General features: G+C 47.5%; 1 protein-coding gene across 5 annotated transcripts in view; it reads left to right on the forward strand.

The window, feature by feature from the left end:
- The window catches only part of PTPRG (protein tyrosine phosphatase receptor type G), a 699,794-nt gene that overhangs the window by 593,177 nt on the left and 85,617 nt on the right, over positions 1-21,000 (forward strand). For all 5 annotated transcript variants that reach the window (XM_032359252.1, XM_032359242.1, XM_032359260.1 and 2 more), the window contains 4 exons: positions 112-296; positions 3,381-3,489; positions 9,950-9,999; positions 11,788-12,565. In XM_032359252.1, the coding sequence (XP_032215143.1) occupies positions 112-296; positions 3,381-3,489; positions 9,950-9,999; positions 11,788-12,565 (1,122 nt within the window). The remainder of the gene's footprint in view (positions 1-111; positions 297-3,380; positions 3,490-9,949; positions 10,000-11,787; positions 12,566-21,000) is intronic.

Raw genomic sequence — 21,000 nt, forward strand, 5'->3', positions numbered from 1 at the left:
GTCCTGTACCCCGCTGGCGCCCTGGTTGGAGTGTTGAGGAACTGCGGGGCGGAGGACCGACGCGTGCGCTGGGCGGGGAGGCCCTGAGCGCGCGCCTGTGCTTGTCTTCAGTTTGCAGCTCTCCGCCAGTCCACATGAAGGTGCAGCCTCTGAACCAGACTGCGCTGCAGGTGTCCTGGAGCCAGCCCGAGACCATCTACCACCCGCCCATCATGAACTACATGATCTCCTACAGCTGGACCAAGAACGAGGATGAGAAGGAGAAGACGTTCACGAAGGACAGCGACAAGGACTTGGTAAAAGCTCCCTGTTGTGCGCAGATGTTCAGAACTGACTTGCAGTTCGAAGAGACCTCCCCGCCCCCCCCCCCCCGGCCCCCCTGCGTGTCTGTCAGGGGTGGGGGTGGGGATGGGGTGGGTGCCTTCTCTGTGTCAGCGCAGCTCCCTCCACCCGCGGAGGGTGCCCCCAACCCGCGGCTGTGCTCCGTGATGCAGTAGCTGCCGGCGGGGGCGGGGCCCGATCCCCCCAGGGGCTCTGTCCACCATGCCCCTGCTGCCTAACTACACCGCAAGGAAAACCGAGGTCGTTTCCCTGGAATCAGGCCTTTCTAAGCAGATTGCTTGTTCTTTCATTGGAAAAACCACCAACCACAACACAGAACTTCCGTGAAGCACTTTTTAGTGGTTATGGTTATTGTAAATATTAAATGAGCTATGCAAACGCACGGCAGGTCCTAGCACGTAGTAAGTGCTCAATAAAGGCAGGCTATTATTCCCAGAATTCTTCCTTCTCTTTCCCCGCCCCCCCCCCCCGCCCCCCACCTGCTGCTCTTACAGCCGCCTTGACCAGGCAGCTGTCCACCCTCCCCTCCACTCCTTCTGTGTTCAATCAGCCTTACACATGACCATTCCACGGAGGATCCCTGGGACCACGTGATTTTTAATCGCTGTTCTCAGGATCTCAGACCCTAGACAATCTGACCTCACTTTGAGCTGTTCATGCCCAGTTCTGCTTCTCATGTGAACATTCCCATCAGTGTTTAGTGCCCAACACCCAGCGGGGCCCTTGAGAACAGATGTTTGCAGATGCTGTCCTCTCGGATGGAAAAGCAAATGCTTCCAACAAGCAGGAGGCTCGAAGTCTTTGTCTGGAAACTCAAAGTGACACATTTGGGTTTGAAAGACTTGCACTTATTGTTGATCAAAAAAAAAGGCTGTGGCATAATGAAAGCGTAATTGTATGTGCCCACAAAAAATGTAGGAACACCAAGTGGGGTTCTTAATGATGATTATCACTTTTTTTTTTCTTCCCAATACAGAGTCCCCAGGGCCCATTCAATCAGTTATGGGATAATACTTTTCATATTCTTTTAGATGAAGATTCCTTTACTTCATTTCCATTTATATTTTCAATTTCCCCACTAGACATTGTTATCTGGGTCACATTAGGGAATGACGAGCTTCATGAAATCAGAGAGAAACCTATTGAAAGGTTCCCAAGGTTATGATATGTTTTAACCTTTCTCTTGTCACCGCTGGAAGTCCATAAGGAATTTTCCTCTTTCGGGAGGAAAGATGACTTGCATTCATCAGCAGAAACTGTCCAGGTGCTTATGCGGTTTCCTGTTCTAGGTGGAAAATAAACATACAAAGATAAATAGATACGGGCTGGTAGTGAATTCTAATAAACCCTTGCGTAAACGGAGCAAAGATTGGCTCTGAATGAAGACTGAACAGGGGTCAGAGGTTTCGAGAATGAGGCAGAAATTAGTTTCAGAGAAAGGGAGAGATGGCGAGAAAAACATGCTTTGACAGCAGGTTCTTTTTTACAGAATTTTCTAAGGGTGGATGTTTTCTTTGGGGACACACAAAACAAATTCCTTAACTCCTCAAGAAGTCAAGAGTGCTGAGTTAGTGGCAACAAAGCTGTTCTCTAACTTACGGTGGCAGTGGCTCTGAAACCTAAAAGCCTTGTTTCATGGCCTTGCTGCTTGTGGGGCAGGTGTTACTACCTGCCTTTTCCAAAATAAAGAAATGAGTCTTCGAGTGAAATAACTTGACCCTAACCTAGTGCCGTCCCCAGGAAGCCATTCGCAAGGCCACAGCAGCAGGTGATGTGAGTCGTACTGGCACACCTGCTCAGAGCATTTCACTCACCACTCAGCAGTTAAGCTCCGAGAACTGCTTTCCGTATTTGGCCCAGAATGTACGTTTCAGTGACGGGACACTTCATCCATTAGGAAGTCTTTGAGAATCCGTTTCTTTCATTGTGTGTTATTTGAGGAAGCAAGGGCTGCCTGCTTTTCAGGAATTTTCCGTTTTCTCCTTTTCAGAGGCTCTTGGAATAAAGCTTTGGAAGAGTGGGAATTTGGATTTGGCTGGTGATGCCTGACCAGGAGTTGGCAAACTATTTCCTAGAAGGAGCCAGATAGCAAAATTTGGGGGCTTTCAAGGTCATAAGGTCTTCATGGCAGCTACTCAACTCTGCCATTGTGGGGTGCAAGCTGCCACAGACAACATGTAAATGAATGGATCTGGCTGTGTGCTAATAAAACTTTATTTATAAAAATAGATAGTGGGCCAGATTCGTCCTGTGGCTGTAGCTTGCTGACCTCTGTGTTAGACCAGGGGTGTTTTTTGTTGTGTGGTGTGGGATACCTGTGAACAAGCTTTGCATGGTCTATGTTATGGAGCACTCACAAGAACTCTGGGAGGGTGCCACTACTCTTTCCATGTAACAGTTGAAGCTGGCAGAGAACAAAAGAACACTGAGCAACTGACTTGGAATCACGCCGCTAGTGAGTGATGTGACAAAGGTAGATCTCGTGACATCTGGCTTCTAGTCAGGTGATCTCTCCTGGCATCGTGCCCTACATTATCCCTCAGTCAAGGTACAGCAAGGCCTTTGAACTGCAAAGAAACCTACACACCAAGATTTTGTCACTGATACTAAGATCTCTGCATGGTTCTGAAAAGTCAGTCTACTTGATAATTCTAGAGGCTGTTTAGGGTCAATAAGGATAATCTGTAACTACACAAAAGGTATGGTCGTTTCGGAAGAAGCCCAAGTTTAGTGAGTGGAAAGAAGGCTGGGGATGTGTTCCAAACAACAGTCAAGAACGAGTCAAGATGGATTTTGTTACATCTGTCACCCTGTACATGTCAGTGTTGAAAACAGACTCCCAGCCAGTTATTTTTGAACTTCCTTCCCTTTCAAAGTGAGCCTATGGTCCATAGGGAAGCATCATGGCTCTCAGGCTTGGTCAGGGGACCCAGTAATTTAAAAGGACTACGTTTCCTGATTTTAGGTTCTGCTCTAGAAGGTAAAGTGTGTAGCAGCCTTCAAAAGCAACTCACTACCTTTCCTTTCTTCCCCTGCAGAAAGCCACCATTAGCCATGTGTCCCCTGATAGCCTTTACCTGTTCCGGGTCCAGGCGGTGTGTCGGAATGACATGCGCAGTGACTTCAGCCAGACGATGCTCTTCCAAGGTAAGGCTCATTCCCATCCTTCTGGGCCCCAGTGGCCCTGCGCCCTTCCTACTTTATGCTGCCTTAGCCTTTCTAATAAGGGACCTGGACAAAAGAAAATGAACCTGGCCTAAGAATCAGGGTGGGGTTTTAAATCTGCCTCTTAGGTTAGGGGTTTCATAGGCCAGAAGACGGGGGAAAAAAGCAAAGTGTTGATTATTTTTTTTACTACTGCTATTTTCCAGCTGTGGGGAACCAAGTATTTGTCTAACACTGTCATTGTGAAATCACCTCCTGGTCATGTGTTTGGGTTTCTAGCCTGAATCAGTTAGTTGTTCTCTTAAGAACTAGAGCACAAGTATCCGGCCCACTCTTTGGGCTTGCAAGCCACACAAATGAGCCACTACTTACAGGATCCCAGGGGCTTGTACCTGCTGATACAGGGTCTTGTAGAAATTTCCAGGGCCAGGACTAACGTGAGCCAATAGAGGCATTAACCTTGGTGCAAAATTTAAAAGAGCACCAAAAAACTCAGTCATCAGATACATTATATTTTTCAGTTAAAAAAAGAAAAAGTTTGTGGACAAAATGCCCAAATTCTTTTTTTTTTTTTTTTTTTTTTTTTTTAGTTAAGATTGTACTCATTTATTTGATAGAGAGGGAGCAGCAGGCAGAGGGAGAGGCAGGCTCCCCACTGAGCAAGGAGCCCGATTCAGGGCTTAATCCCAGGACCCCAAGATCATGACCTGAGCTAAAGGCCGACACTTAACCGACTGAGCCGCCTAGGCACCCCCAAAATACCCAAATTTTAAATAAAGATAGGATCCACTCTGTCTCACTTGTCCCAACCTAATCCCAGCCCCGGTTCCACTGAAACTTTATTGACAAGTACAGGCAGCTGGGCTGTGGGCCATAGTCTGCTGATTTGGTTTGGTGACATACATCAAGAGCAGCATGGAGGGAACGCTAGAGTTTTGCCTCCTGCTCTGCCAGCCTAAGGTCCTCTCTGATAGGGTCCTTTCCTTCCGGGATCCCCAGTTTCAGAGAAACCTCCATGCCAAACCAGTGGGTCTTAATCTTTTGGAGTCACATATCTGATGAGGGCGTTGGACCTTGTGTGTAGAAAATGCCAGAATTTTGCATCCAGCTTCAGGGGCCCCATGAAGCCCATCGTCTGTGGACCAGCAGCACCAGCATCATCTGGGAGTCTCCGAGAAATGCACGCATCTGAACGCCTCCCAGAGCAATTGCATCAGAATCTGAGGGTAAGGCCAGGAATCTGAGTTCTAGCCAGATGGCCCAGGTTACTGGCCTGCCCAGTGAAGACTGACATGCTGGCCCCCCAATGGGGGCCCCAGGTTTGAGTCTGGCTACTGCTCAGCATTGGTGGGACTCAGAGAACATTGATAAGTTTCTCAGAGCTACAGTGTCACAGTCTGAAAAGGGGTAATAGTGACAGTACCCCTGTCACAGGGGCCTCGTAGAATGACGTGCGGTGAAGCTCGTTACGTAGTTAGCAGAGCGCTTGGCACCAACTGTAGATGTCCCTTCAGTATTCAGTTTGGTCTAAAAAAATAAGAAATGATGAACCCTGGGCAGGAAGCCCTTCCAGCCTTTGATTCCCTCTAAGGAGCCCTCCTAGCTTTACAGTTCGGCCTTTAACTGTTTGCTCAGGTTTGTGTTATGTCTTGCTTCCATTTAAAATAATTGAAATGAGCAAGGCTGGAGTTTTTGCCCACATAAATCACGCTCGCCATGGCCACCTGTGCCGAGTGTCTTGGAGGCTCTGCCCACGGTCCAGGAGGAGGGTCCAGGAGGCTGAAGCTGGGCCTGTGCCAGCCTAAGGGAGAGAGAAGGGGAGGCCACAGTGGGAGCTTGCTGAGGCCAGGGCCCTGGGACTTGGGACACATAAATCATGATTAAGCCTCCTGTGTGCTCTGACTGAGAACCCGGGCTCTGCAGAATGCTTTTCCTGATTAATAGGCCCCCGAGCTTGCTGGTTTCTTCATGGACTTTGAAAAATTAAATGTTTATAATGTAGGGTAATGCAAAAAGGCCTTGTCAGCTCTAAGTTTCAAGCATGGTGTGTTTAAAATGTTTAATCACAGAGACTTGTTGGCAATGGCCAGTGTCCCCTTTGTGCACGGACTCAGTCTGTTTAGAGGTGGATGTGAGTTGACGCGTGTTATATATTGGTGTTTGTCCCTATGTGTAGACAGAGGGCCCTGGTCCTCCACTCCTCCCCGAGATGGGTTTCACATCTTCCCTACAGCAGCCGGAAGGCAGTGTACCAACTAGACCTTTGGATAGGCTAACACACCTCTTGTTGGGAGCCATGTACGAATTTTTATTTTTAAGATTTTATTTATTTATTTGACAGACAAAGATCACAAGTAGGCAGAGAGGCAGGCAGAGAGAGAGAGAGGAGATAGCAGGCTCCCTGCTGAGCAGAAAGCCCGATGCGGGGCTCGATCCCAGGACCCGGGGATCATGACCTGAGCTGAAGGTAGAGGATTTTACCACTAAGCCACCCAGGCGCCCCCCATGTACGCATTTTTAAAAGATTTTATTTATTTTTGTGTGAGAGAGAGAGAGTTCACGAGCAGCAGGGAGAGGCAGAGGGAGAAGCAGGCTCTCCACTGAGCAAGGAGCTCGACGTGGGGCTCAATCCCAGGACCCTGGGATTATGACCTGAGCCGAAGGCAGATGCTTAACCAACTGAGCGACCCAGGTGCCCCCAAAGATGCATTTTTGAGCAGTAGGGCCCCATACAGAACACTGCGCAATGAGTAGGACTTAAGTCTTGAAAGGGAAAGGGGAGGGGCACCTGGGTGGCTCAGTGGGTTAAGCCTCTGCCTTCAGCTCAGGTCATGATCTCCGGGTCCTGGGATCGAGCTCCAAATTCAGGCTCCCTGCTAAGCAGGGAGCCTGCTTCCCCACCCCCCACACCCCACCCCCGGCCTGCCTCTCCACTTACTTGTTATCTCTGTCAAATAAATAAATAAAATCTTAAAAAAAAAAAAAAAAAAGAAAGAAAGAAAGGGAAAGGGGAAAAGCATTGAGAATTTCACAGAAGCCTTGCTCAGAATTATTGGGTTTCCCAGTGATGAAATTTACAACTGGTTTGAGAGCATGAGGTAGCCAGGTGTACTCTTTACATTATGGTAAATATCACACTATTTGTGTTCTGTATAGCATAATAAATGTTACCTATTTGCCTTAGTGGGGTAAATATAGTAACAGCAGTATAGCAAGTGGTATCCGCAGAATGGTTCACGGTTACAGAACATTTTCCCATTAGTTACACCATCTGACCCGTGGCAGCTTGTAACGTGTGTGTTATTTTACAGATGGAGAAATGATTTCCTAGGCAGTGAACTAACTTGCAAAAGAAATCACTTGGCTACTAAGCGGGGTCTGAATTTCTTATTCCAAAACCCAGTCATTTAAACACAGCAACAGACCACCCCAAAGAGTAAATATTACCCTGTACCCCCAGTAACTCACCAAACAGATGGAAAGATTGATTGTGTATTCAGAGCCTGTCTGCAGTTCTCAACAGTCATGGAAAATCATGGTTCTGTAGCTTTCTCTCCAAGCCATGGACCCATCAGGCAACCTGAAGCCAATGGATTCTCTCTCAGCATGGCTTAAAATAAATAAGCAAAATACATAGAAAAGACAACCAATTATATCCAAGTACCAAGTATAGTTGTCAAAATATTTTAAACAAATTTGGAATGTAGTCATAGATGCTTTTATTATTATTATTTTTATTTTTATTAAAACTTTGAATGACAATCAGTAGGGTCTGTTAGCTGCTGTGATTTCTGAGTAGTGGTGATCATAAATGATACTCCAAACTAGCTATGATAAATATATAAGGCAATATGAAAACATCTGACTTAGGTCAGAGACAAAGTCTCTGGTCCCACTAGGGTGGCTGAGAATTGTTGCCTGCTTTTCATGGTGGAAGGAAGCCTTACATGTCAGTGAGAGCTTAATGGGAAGTCAGATGCCTTTTATCCCCTGTCCTTGCATCCCATGGGCACCAAGTTCAACATTTCAGACCTGAATGGTCCTGAAGAAACATCCTAGTCACCGTGGCTTAAACCAGTTAGTTATTCTTAGGTAAGAGCTCTTTGCTTCCAAGGCTGCTGTGTTTGACCTAGTTGTCCTGAATTCTAGATAGGTCTCTTCTCCACGTCTGTCTCTTCACACACTGGACTTCACAACTATGCACAGGGAATGTATGGTTAGGTTGGGGGCTACAGACCCACATACCCCTGAGGCTGCACGGGAGCCTGTACAGAGGAGGGGAGGATTATCGATGGGAAGTCAGAGATCCTACATCCACCCAAAGAAAGTGAGGGACACTCAGCCCCTGCAGGAAGGAGACTTCAGTTTTACCGAATATTGTGACTTTTCAGAAAAGCCGGAAATTGGGAATTTTTTAGGTTGAAGGCTATTGCAACAAATACCTTTTTGAAAAGCTTGCAGGCCAAACGAAAAACTATGTCAGTCATTTGCCACTTCTGGCTTAGGTTAAAACTTAAAACAGGTACACATATTATTTATCTTGGCATTTTTTCGGGGGGCTGGTTTTTTTAGTACCATGTATATATAGGAAGTAAACTTTTAGTTTATGTAACAGTACTGTTTTTTTGAGAGTTATCATGAAGAGTCAGTTTTTTTTTTTAATTATACTGTTCCCATTACTCACAACAGCAAAGCAACCCAAATGTCTACCAACAATGAATAGATAAATAAAATGTGGTATATGCATACAGTGGAATATTATTCAGCCTTGAAAAGGGGGCAAATTCTGACGCACAGTCCAGCATTGTATGAACCTTAAAGACATTATGCAAAATGAAATAAGCCGGGACGCCTGGGTGGCTCAGTTGGTTAAGCAGCTGCCTTCGGCTCAGGTCATGATCCCAGCGTCCTGGGATCGAGTCCCGCATCAGGCTCCTTGCTCCGCAGGGAGCCTGCTTCTCCCTCTAACTCTGCCTTCCACTCTGTCTGCCTGTGCTCGCTCTCGCTCGCTCTCTCTCTGACAAATAAAAAAAAAAAAAATGAAATAAGCCAGTCACAAAAAGACAAATATATATGATTCCACTTACATGAAGTAGCTAGTGAAACATATAGAAAGGGTCGGGGAAAGGGAAAAATGGGTATTGTTTAATGGATACAGAGTTTCTGTTTCGAAAGATGAACAAATTCTGGAGATTAGTTGCACAACAATGAAAATATACTTAACACTACTGAACTACAACTTAAAAGTAGTTAAGATGGTAAGCTTTATGTTATGTGTGTTTTATAAAATTAAACTTTTTCAGTTCTCCTGTTTATAATACTAACTTACGGTCAAAGAAAACTACAAGGAGTGAACACCAGCATGAATATTGTGTAGACATATAAGAATTTGACCACTAAATGTAATAATGGCAATATCTTACTGGGTTTCAAAACTTAAGTAGAAAAAAATACTTGACTATACACAAAAGATGAGGCAGGCAAATAGAATTAAATTATTGTAAAGATCTTATGTTTTTAGCAAGTGGTAAAATACTAATTTAAGGTATACTATAGTAAATTCAGGATTCATATTATAATGACTGAACGGATAGTAAAAGACATTATAAACAAAAAATAATGGGGGGTGGCTCAGTCAGAAGAGCATGGGACTCTTGTTCTCAGGGTGGTGAGTTCAAGCCCCATGTTGGGTGTAGAGATTACTAAAAAATAATAATAATAATAAATTTTAAAGATAGATAAGAGGAAGGAATAGTAATAATTTGATTCCACTTCTGCGAAGATCTAAAATAGACCAAACTCTGACAGAGGTCAGAATTGCGGTTACCTTTTGGAAAGGTGGGGACATACACACACCTGCTGGTTCCTGGAGAACATCTATGTCTCAGTACAGGTGGTAGTCACAGAGGTGTTTACAAAGAAAATTAGACTATAGGGGCACCTGGGTGGCTCAGTGGATTAAGCCTCTGCCTTCGGTTTGTGTCGTGATCTCAGGGTCCTGGGATCGAGCCCGGCATCGGGCTCTCTGCTCAGCAGGGAGCCTGCTTCTCCCATTCTCTCTGCCTGTCTCTCTGCCTACTTGTGGTCTCTCTCTGTCAAATAAATAAAGTCTTTAAAAGAAGAAAAGAAAAGAAAATTAGACTATACACTTAAGATTTATTTGTTTACTTATGTAAGCTATACTTTAAAACAGAAAGCAATTAAAAAACTCAAAAAACTGAAACTAATAGCTTAAACTTAAGAGCCAGGAAACTGTATAGCATTCTGAAAGTTTTTAAATGATTCATAAGCTAAGAAGGGTTTTACATTTTTTAAATAGTTGGGAGAAAGTCTGCAGAAATAGTGTCTAGTGACATGTGGCAATTGTATGTAAAGCTTAAGTAAAGATTTGTTGGAACAACAAAAAAGTTGTATTATTCACAATGTAATTTCTTTGTTTCAGCTAATACTACTCGAATATTCCAAGGGACCAGAATTGTTAAAACAGGAGTGGTAAGTAGCAGATGGTAATTGCTTTGTCCCGCCCGTTTTTTCATTCACATGCAGTAAAAACTTTCACCACGAGATGGCAGTATGATGTTGTTAAACTGCTCACAAAGCAGTGAAAATACAGAAACCCTTACATTTCTCACTGTTCATAATTCAGTGTGTTATGAAAAAAAGCTTTGCGACAGAGTTAAAGCAGTTGTGTTATACTGTATATTTCTTACCAAGATAAAAACTGTCTCGATTTTAAATTATCATCTGTGAGATCATACAATGTAGGAGTACTCGAAAAGGAGTGAAAAGGTCTCTTCCATGCTCTTCACTGACATATGCTAAAGTTCAGAGGCTCTCACTTCCCAGCGTTACGTGGATTTGCAGATTTCTGGAGCTTCAATTAATATCTAAGCTTTGCCATTTCTAGTGTGAAGAACAATCATGGTATTAATGATAGTGTTGGTGGTGACAGTAGTAGTCTAAAATTTGCTGGTGTTTCCTGGGTTTTAGACACAGATTATTTTATTATTTTATTTACTCCTGGCTGCATCCCATGAGATTGGTATTACTACTGTTCCCATTTTACGGATGAGGCAATTGAGGCTCAATGAGTTAAAAGTAATGTACTCAGCATCCCCCAGACAGGAGCTTGTCAACTCAAGCCCAAACCATCTGACTTCTCTGTCTTCGGCACCTTATCTTACGTGGCATTTGGAATTTCATTAACCAACTTTAGAACCTAACATTTGCTAACTCGGCCATCCTTAAACTACAAAGTTTCCCAGCTACAATATGGTGATAATGGTATGAAATCCAAGTTGTTCTGACTGTGTTGTTTTCAACTATAGAAGTGATGGGATGGAAATCTGGGTTCTGTACACCAGGTTATAAAAACTAAAATTAAACGGATAACTTAGAGCAACATCTCTTGTTTTCCTTGAGGTACCATATGTGGCTCCCACACGTAAGCCCCAGTTTGGTGTGGTAGGAAGAATGAGCTGAGGCTCACACACAGGCAGCCCTCCCTCCAGCCCTCAGCATCTCTGTGCCTCGGTTTCCTGACCTATAAAATGGGGTGATGAACCTGCTTGCCTCCAGGGTAGGGTGTGAAGGCCTGGCACACAGTGGGTTCTTGTTAAATGGAATTTCTCCTGTTGCCATATATGTGGACATAGATAGACCATGTAGACCCAGAAATTCTGGAAGTTCTGGCAGCCGTGCAGGGCCCATCCCAAAGGCACACGGCTGTCAGCCAATTCCCAAAGTGGGCAGTGTGGAGTGGCTTCTTCTTCCAACCCTGCTGCTGCTGACTCGGGTGGCCACTCCAGAGGGCTTTTCTGGACCTAATTGCTGTGTGCTCTCCGCAAGGGCCTCTGGTGTATGAAAAGGCAAGGGCGCCTGTGTCTTCCAGGGTCACCCCGGGATCACTCAAACATCTGACGTGGCCAGTTTATTACTTAGTTGTTTTTTTTTTTCCACCAACTTTAATAGTACTTACTCTTCTTTTGATACCTGGCTTCCTCCTAAGCCATAGCAGTGAAAAGTTGGGTGTGATAGGCTAGTTAAGTTTTTTAATGCACTGCAAGTAATTGTGTAACCATTAAGACCAGAGATGGTTGTTCACGGATCGCCTCGTGTCACCTTTGGCACTGCTCTTTGAGAAACCCTGTGAGGAGAATCAAAGATGAGTAAAACTCATTAAGGGCCATAACCAGGGCCTCTTTCCCTATCCTGGTGACTCACGCCACTCTGCTCTCTCTTCTCTCCCCTCTCCTGCCCTCCCCGTGTGACCCCTTGAAGCCCACAGCATCTCCTGCCTCGTCAGCCGACATGGCCCCCATCAGCTCGGGCTCTTCCACCTGGACATCCTCCGGCATCCCCTTCTCATTTGTCTCCATGGCAACTGGGATGGGTCCGTCCTCTAGCGGCAGCCAGGCGACCGTGGCCTCAGTGGTCACCAGCACGCTCCTGGCTGGCCTGGGCTTCAGCGGCGGTGGCATCCCCTCCTTTCCCAGCACGGTGTGGCCCACACGCCTGCCCACGGCCGCCTCTGCCAGCAAGCAGGCCGTCAGGCCTGTCCTGGCCACCACGGAGGCCTTGGCTTCCCCAGGCCCTGACGGCGACTCGGCACCGAGCAAGGACAGCGAGGGCACAGAAGAAGGGGAGAAGGATGAGAAAAGTGAGAGCGAGGACGGGGAGCGGGAGCACGAGGACGAGGGGGAGAAGGACCCTGAGAAGAAGAAGAGCGGGGTGACCCACGCTGCCCAGGAGCCAAGGCAGGACGAGCCCACCCCCACACCATCGTCCGCCAACAGGACGGCCGAGGAGGGGGGGCATCAGACTCTGCCCGGGCCCAGGCAGGACTTCACTGCCGACCCCACAGACCAGCCCGATGACGTGAGGGATGCCCGCCACGGCCTGGACTCTGGCTCGGTCACCTCCACCCAAGTGCCCCCCACAGTCACAGAGGAGCGTTTCCAAGGGAGCGATTCCAGGAGGCCCCAGATGCCATCGAAAAAGCCCATGTCCCGAGGGGACCGATTTTCTGAGGACAGCAAATTTATCACTGTTAATCCAGGTAAGTGCCTGTCCTCATCTGAGGATGAGATGGGAGACGAAGCTCCAGAAAGTGCTTAGTCTTCCTGAGATCGTGTATGGCCCTGGCGTAAGAGATGTTTGTGTGTGTATCTATCTGTCTGTCTGTATTTTTTATTATTATAAGAATAACTTCCTCTCTCTTTGTGGCTGGAATAAGTCTCACTGTGATATTTGTTCCCTTAACAAATCTACTTACTGCAGAATAACTCTGAGGATTTAAACTACACAGTGAGGGGTGCCTGAGTGGCTCAGTCGGTTAAGCATCTGCCTTCAGTTCAGGTCATGATTCCAGGGTCCTGGGATCGAGCACATGTCAGGCTCCCTGCTCAGTGGGGAGCCCACAGTCCTCGCCCAAGCAGTGGGGCTCTCTCTGCCAGAGTCCCGTTTGCCGTATGCAGTACCCAGCTGATGGTGAGACCCGGCCGTGGCTGCTCTGGCCCCCGCCCTGAGCTGGCGATCCCCGGTCACCCCGACCCATAGTGCTTCTTTGCTCTATCCTGTGCTCAGATCCTAACAAACCATCCTGATAGTCTGCGAGGCAGCCGTGTGCATGAGGGGTTGTGATTGTTGTGAGGGGTTTTCTTAATAAGAAATTCTTCTTTTTGCCAGACTACAAGATGTTTAGCAACAATTTTTTTTGCATCTAAGCTGTTGTGGAGTTATAAGAGTGCAAAAAAAAAAAAAAAGCAACTGGTAAATATTTATTTGCTTTTGCACTTGTAAACATTAAAATTCATCTAAAGCTGAGATCTCGTATGTTAAGATACAACTTAGAATAAATTTTCATGTTTTGAATTACGTTCCTCCTTAAAGCTGGTATGGACTCGTTTTTTGAAGTTTGGGTTTCCTGTGGGTGTTGCTCAGTTTGTCCCAGTTTTCGGGAAAGGTGTAGAGTAGCCTTCTGTAGAGTTGAGGGATGGAAATAGCGGGCCACTTACAAAGCCGTTTGAAGCCATTCCTACACGAATGGTGACATTTCCTCTAGGAATTACTGTGAGACAGTAGAATTTCTTATGTTTGAAGATATTAAAGAAATATTTACGGAGTACTCTCTGTGTACTGGGCACCGCATGAAGCACTGGGAATGGGACCCAGATCAAGGCAGGCCTCTGTTCTCCAGGGGTTTCTGTTCTAGTGGGGAAGCTTGAGGATATTTCAATAAATGAGTGTGTAACATCAGATAGTGGCAAGTGCTAGGGGCGGGGCGGGGGGCAGGGGGGTATCAAGAGGTTGAGGAATGACATTTGAGTGGAGACCCAATGGGGACGAGGTAGCCATGCAGAGAGCTGGAGGAGTACAGGTCCAGAGACCCAAAGTCGGGATGAATTTGGAGTGGTGGAGATGCGATCCCAGGGCCAGTGCGTGTGGACCCTGGAGAGTCAGGAGGAGGGAGAAGGGATGAGTTCACAGACTGGTGGAGCTCAGACCCGGAGGGGCCTCATGGTCCATGCTGAGGACTTGATTCTAATTGAAATGGAAAACCAGTGGTGGATTTCAGCAGGAGACTGGCTCGTCTGATTAACATTTTTGAAAGACCCCTGTGGCCTCTTTGCGGAGGGGAGGCAGGAAGAGACACAAGAAGCCCAGTTAGGCAGTGAGGGCAGTGGTGGCTTGGACTAGTGGGGTTTCTCCATAGACTAGTGGTAGACCTTGTCGAGGCCAGATTTTCAGTCCTGAGTGACTCTGCGTTGTGGGCTCAGGGCTCTGGCAAGGTCGTCTTCTCCGCCTGTTCTCTTAAACACTGCTTGGCCCATACTTCCGACAAAGATGGCTGTTGAGAACTTAGGTTGGGAGTGTTCGTACTTTGTGAGACTAGAGAGCAGCGGGGGACCTGTGTTTGTTCTGGGGGGAGGCAATGAGTCATTGGGGTTGGCGTCTGATTCCAGGGAAAGGGAAAGACTCAGTGAACCCTGGGGATCTGGAGCCCCGGGGCTGGGGCGTGTGGGTCTCCAGCTTCCGCCATGAAGCATCACCATGTGCCATCTCGGCAGAGTTCCTTCTGGAGTCAGGTCACCCCAGTAGCCTCTGCCCTGGACTCATGCCGACTCCTCAGGCAGTCTGTATGCTCGGTGTTCTCATCTGTAAAATGGGTATAACAAGAGCTCTCAGTGCAGATAAATGGAGTCTCCCTTGTGGTCCATCACAAGTAAGGAGGTGCTGTTGCAACCCACAGGCCACGAAATCACAATGGCAACCATAAGGAGGCTCCTCGTGGGTCTTTCTTTTGTCATCCTCCCTGGACAGTAAGGAGCATGCCAAGACTTGTCCACAGTTAGCTGCCATTCGGAATGACCTCCAGGAACTGTGCTCTTTCCACAGGCTGGTAAATCAGAGCCACTCCCTCAACATGTACATCTAGGGGGAAGGTTCACATCTCAAAGCCTTGTGGGCCGTAGGTCTCTGTCAAAACTTGTCAGCCCCTCCAGGTGGCACAAAAGCAGCCAGAATAATATGTAAGTGAGCAGATGTGCTTGAGTTCCAACAAAACGCCATGTACAGAACTAGACAGTGGGCCTGGTTTGACCTGCACAGCCACATTTTCCGACCCCTGGTTTAAGCAGAAATACGTGTGTGCTTATTGGTTGACGAAGGGTATGAGTGACCCAAGGGTAAAACCCGCAACCTCACATCAGTCCATGATCCCACCACCTCACTTCCCTTCCAGCCCTCTTACTCTTTCTCCGTCTGCCTCCTCCCGCTTGGCATTTACTTCTTAAATAAAGCCCCTCACCTGCATGTTAGTGGCGACTTAAAGACTTTGTATGTACATTTCTTTAAATTTCACTTAGTTTTTCTTCACGGTAAGTAAACACAATTATTTTCATCAATAATTAGCCTTCTTTTTTTTTTTTTTTTTCTTGAGAGAGAGAGAGCGAGCGGGATGGAGGGTGTGGAGGGGCAGAGGGGAGAGAGAGGACCTCCCACAAACCCCCTGCTGAGCGCAGAGCCCGACACAGGGCTCAATCCCAAGACTCCCAAGACCATGACCTGAGCCAAAATCAAGCATCGGACGCTTAACCGACAGAGTCACCCAGGTCCCCTACATTTAGCCTCTTTGAAACAAGCATTAATTCTTTAAAGTTACAAACTGTGTTATATTTTGACCAGCATCTCCAGAAGCCTTGTTTTAAATTCTGATGATGTCTGATAACATCTTTGTAAGTCCTGTGAGTAGTGGCTTTGGTATGAATTCACAAGGAAGGAGAAGAGGAGTCCTTCTGTGGGAGAAGCAGCAAACTCAGACAATGACAGAAGGCAGACAGGTGGGGTCAGTGAGAGAAGCAGACATTAGGGAGGGGGGAGGACCACAGCAAATCAGAGTGCACGTGTGTTTTCTAAAGAGGACAGCCTCACTCAGTTCTTCTGATTACAGCCGCTGAAGATCCCTCGCAAGCCAGAAATCCAGATTTTAAAAATCTCTCAATTTTTAAATGAGTTCCAATTTTTAAGACATTTTCCCTTTTTCTTCCCTTTCATTTTTCATTTTCACATACTCCAACTAAACACATCTCTGGACTGGGGAGGTAGGAACTGCTGGTCGTTGGCCTTGGTGTAGAGCTGATAGCTCCATTTCCAGCTGCCCTGCAGGCCGATGGGAAGGATTAGAGGCTTCCACGCAGCTGCTGTGTCTCTGTGCTGGCCTCTGCTAGTGGGAAATCCTCGATGGGACATGTGCCGCGTGGAAATCTGCTGCAGCCCCTCTCTTGTGAGCCACAGGCAGAACGTGGTGCAGGCACCCCCAGTAGCCAAATGATACCATAAGATGTTCTTGGGGTGGTGTGCAGGACAGCAGGCCCTGGCAGAAGCATTTCAGGGTGGGCGTGGTCTATAAAACAATCCTTTAGTGCTAGGGCTTTCCATCTTTGTTTCCTCAAATCAGGGAAAGTCCTTTCTCAGACTGAATCCTGCTCAGAACCCCAGTAGAGAAATGTTCATTCCCTGAAATCTTACACCCGCCCCTCTCTGGGTCAGTCCTGAACCAGGTACTTAAAGGACAGTACAGTTCTAGGGTCAGCCTACCAGTCTCCTGGCCTCCTTTTGTCTGAAACATGAGCTGAGAATGGTCAGAGTCAGTTCATTGGGCCTCTTGCTTCTTTTTTTCTTTTTTCTTTTTTCTAAGATGTATTTATTTTAGAGGGAGAGAGAGAGAATGAGAGAGAGCAAGGGGGAGGGACAAGAGGAGAGAGAGAGGGAGTCACAAGCGGACTCTGAGCTCAACACAGAGCCGGACGCAGGACTCGATCCCATGACCCAAGCTTATACCTGGAGTCGGTTGTGTAACGGACTGACCAAGCCACTCATGACCCCCTGCTGTTCTGCTTTGAACCACAGGGGTGGGTGCCAAGCTCCAGACACCCCACTCCTTTGGGCAAACCCTGAGGTACCCCTTTGGAACCCTCAAGCTCTGAGGAACCCACCTTGAAAACCTCTGATTCTAGAAACAGTAACAGTACTGGGTGACATTTGTTCTTTGCTGCCTGTTGCCTGTGCTAAAAGCCCGACTGTGTTTGTGGTCCTTTCGCACCCCTGGGGGGGCGGTGCTGTCCTTGTTGCCTTTGGCCAGTGAGGGAACTAAGGCACAGAAGGCTAAGGAACATGTCCGGGCAACACAGAGCTCCAGCACAGGCCAGGGAAGTCCCCCTCACACAGGACTGCTTTCCCTCTGGCTTTGGGCTCCTTCCCTAAGTGGGCAACACGGGATGATTTCAGATGGCATGTTAATTATTAAGTGACTATTTGAATGTGTGCTTTAGAGAAAAATAGCAGTTTTCCATTTATGGCAGAGGTTTTCAGCCAGAGAGGATTCTGTCCCTACACTCCCCAAAGGCGTTTGGCAACATCTGGAAACGTGTCGGGTTGTTGTGCCTGGGGAGGGGGCTGCCCCTGGCATCTAGTTGGGGAGAAACCAGGGATGCTGTTGAGAACCCTAACCCTGCACAGACCAGCCCCCCACAACAAAGACCTCCCTGGTCCCAAGTGCCAACGCTGCTGTGCTCAAGAAACTCTGATTTTTCATGTTAATATGCAGTGTCCTTCTCAAAGTTCATTTGAGGAAAGAAATCGTTAAGGACAGAAGTAGGGGCTAGGACAGGTTCGTGCAGACAGGGCAGGAATCATGGATGTAGTGCTCAGCCTGACTGTGTGGACATGGAGGGAACTGTAGGAGACTTTATCTAAAATAAATTAAGCAGGCTGTTGTAGGGACTTTCCAAAGCACTTGGCAGCCGGGGCTAGTTTCGTGGGTCAGGTCCTCTTTTTGAAGGTGTTTTTTAGATGACCCTGCCTGTCCCTGTTCTCAGCTGTCATCTTCCCAGGAGGTCCGGCATGCGGCGGCTGGGAGCAGCCTGGAGGAGTTGCTCAGTGCCGACGTGGTTTTGTGTCCTCCCAGAAAGCCTTTGGCCCCTTGGAAGTTTCTGTCCTGCGCGAACTAATCTTTGAACTAAGACAGAGTCTATGTCTCTTGGTGGTGGGGAACCAGACCCCACTGAGAACAAGCAGGACATTCCATGAAGGCCGGGGTCAGGAATTCAGGTTGTCGTACGTATTTGATCCAAGATCGTGGATGAGCTCTTTCCCAACTGATGTCCGGGACCCATGATGTTGCCACCAAGGGTCTGTGGTGGCAGTTTGGTAGGTCAGGACCAGAGTACTTATAGGACTTAGAGTGTAATTGGGATTATCAAAGACCTCTAGTTTTCCAATGCCTGACTGAAGGAGATATGACAGACTATTGTTTGATTGCATGTGTTGAAGGGAGCTCTCCGTGAAGGGGCAAGGAGTGCTTATTCACAGGGACTCCGGGTGGTAGTGTGTGTGTGTGCGTGTGTGTGTTTGGTTATATAACCATATATATGTGTGTGTGTGTGTGTGTGTGTGTGTGTGTGTATTAAGTATTTTATTTATTTATTTGACGGAGAGAGAGAGATCACAAGTAGGCAGAGAGGCAGGCAGAGAGAGGAGGAAGCAGGCTCCCTGCTGAGCAGAGAGCCCAATGCGGGAGCTCAATCCCAGCACCCTGAGATCATGACCTGAGCCGAAGGCAAAGGCTTAAACCACTGAGCCCCGCAGGCGCCCCTCGGGTGGTAATACAGATGGAAACACACGATGCTCTAAACCAGCTCCTGCACAGTAGTGGGAGTCCAGAGCCCGGGCCCCTTGCAGGAGGATACGTGTGTTTGTAACTGACAGTCGTGTCTCTGCTGCCGTGGTTTAGACAATGCCAGGGCTCCAGAAAAATAAAGACGCGTTTTGTGGCCCTGGAAAAAACCAGCCACCTTCTCACTTCACACCTGCTTGGGGGGCTACTGTGCAAACAACAAAACCAAACAGAAAATAACAAACGTTGGCGAACATGGAGGGAATTTGGAACGCTTGTGCGCTGTTGGTGGGAATGTAAAACGGTCCAGCCGCTGTAGAGAACAATATGGTGGTTCCTTAAAAAATTAAAAATAGAACTGCCATATGAACCAGCCATCCCACTGCTGGGTAGCTCCCCAAAGGAACTGAAAGCAGGGTCTTGACGAGATCCCTGTGTATCCATGTTCACAGTGGTATTGTTTACAGTCGCCGAGGGAGGCACATTTGGGTTGTTACCCAAACAGATGCATGGATGAATTAAATGTGGTCTCCACATACAATGGAATGGTATTCAGCCTCAGAAAGGAAGAACGTTCTGGTACACGCTGCAGCACGAGTGAACCTTGAGGACAGGATGCCGGGGAAATAAGCCAGTGGCACAAAGACGAGTCTGTGACTCCACGAGTGTGAGGTGCCTAGGGTCGTCAGAGTCATAGGGGCAGAGGGAGAAGGTAGCTGGCAGAGGCTGGGGGTGGGGGGGCTAGGGTTTAACGGGTACAGGGTTTCCGTTTCGCTGAGGAAAGACAGATTCTGGAGATGGGTTGCCCAACAGTGTGAATACACTGGACACGGCTGAAACGCACTCTTAGAAATGGTTAAGATGGTAAGTTTTATGTGTGTTTTTAACCACAGTTTTTTGGCGTGTGTGTGTGTGTTTTAAGCAGCCGTCTTAATTCGCGGATGTGGGTGGTTTTTAATGAGCGGTGTTACTCAGAACAAATGTAGTCAAGTTGCCCACCGTTAAACCAGGCTGTATTATGAGTGTGGAGTGTGTCCTTCTCTTGCTCTTTGCTGAAAAGGGAAAGAATCCCGCTTTCGCCTACTCCTGAGAGTGGTCTCTCGGATCCAAGCTCATTTTAGCCTTGACGGCGTAGGGGTGGTTGTCCCGCCGCCGAAGCTGAGCCCTGACCATGGGGTAGGCGCGTTCCACATGCGTCCATCTGATGCATCGCTGCCTGTAGCATTTATAGTACAATGTACTCCGTTTTTATTTGCTTCTACTGGGATGAGAGCCAAGCCAGTAAAAGGCAAACAGCATTAATTCAGTGATGACATATGCCACTGAAAACTGTTTTTCTTTTCTTTTTTTTTTTTTTTTTTTTAATTTTTTTTTTAAGCAGAATGGAGGCACTTTACTCAGATTCTGTTGGATGCTGAAATAAAAGCTGGGAGGCAGAGGGGATGTGGGGAAGGTCATTCATCCTTGCCTCCTCCTGCGAATGCTCAGAGCAGGTTAGGTAGCATCTTGCTCCAAGTTTTATCTGGAAGGCATTTCAGGAGACTCATTCTTCTGAGTCCCAGCTCCGGCTGGCCTCCCTCTTCTTACCTTCCCTGTATCCCTTTATCACAGCCACAGGCGTGGAGGGAGAGGGGGGTGGAGGTTGTTACCCCCATCCCATTTCATCCTGGTGCACGCAGACCAGCAAGGTGCAGCTCTGGAAAGAGTAAGAGAAAGGTCCCACCAAGTTCATTGAGGGGAATGGCCCCCATGGTATGGTTGGAGCAAGAGCCTGGTTAATTTCTAATTGATTGAAAAATAAAATCCCTTTGCTGAAGTTAGTTATTCAATTAAGAAAGGTGCCTTGTCCAGAAGCAGTGCCTTCTCTTGAGCCAGGTTAGTGATTTCAGCATCACTTGGGTCAGAGCGCCCCCAGCAGACTGGAATTAGAGGGCCTAGAGTGAGCTGCCATCAGGGCCAGGGGTGAGGACGCAGGTCTGGTGTGTGACATTAGGGAGCAGCGAGGACTGTGGCAAACTAGGGAGACACGCCCTGTCCGAAGAGAATGTGCTGCCAGTTTCCAGCTGATGTTTGCCATTCCTGATGGAATTCAGGCCCGTGTTGCCAACCTCAAACACTGCTGGTAGGCGATTCCATTGTTGGTTTATGTGAACTCTGTTGCCTGTTAATGTTGGCAGCTACCTCACAATCTAATAATAATTAGTGGGGGAGGGGTGCCGAGCCAGGCACACGTGTGGGCTGCCAGTTCACACAACCCACAGCAGGCAGGAATCAAAGGCTAGTTCTGCTGGGAAAACCAGACCATCTGGATAAATCAG

This window comes from Mustela erminea, chromosome 1 (genome assembly GCF_009829155.1).
Source record: "Mustela erminea isolate mMusErm1 chromosome 1, mMusErm1.Pri, whole genome shotgun sequence".
NCBI lineage: Eukaryota > Metazoa > Chordata > Mammalia > Carnivora > Mustelidae > Mustela > Mustela erminea.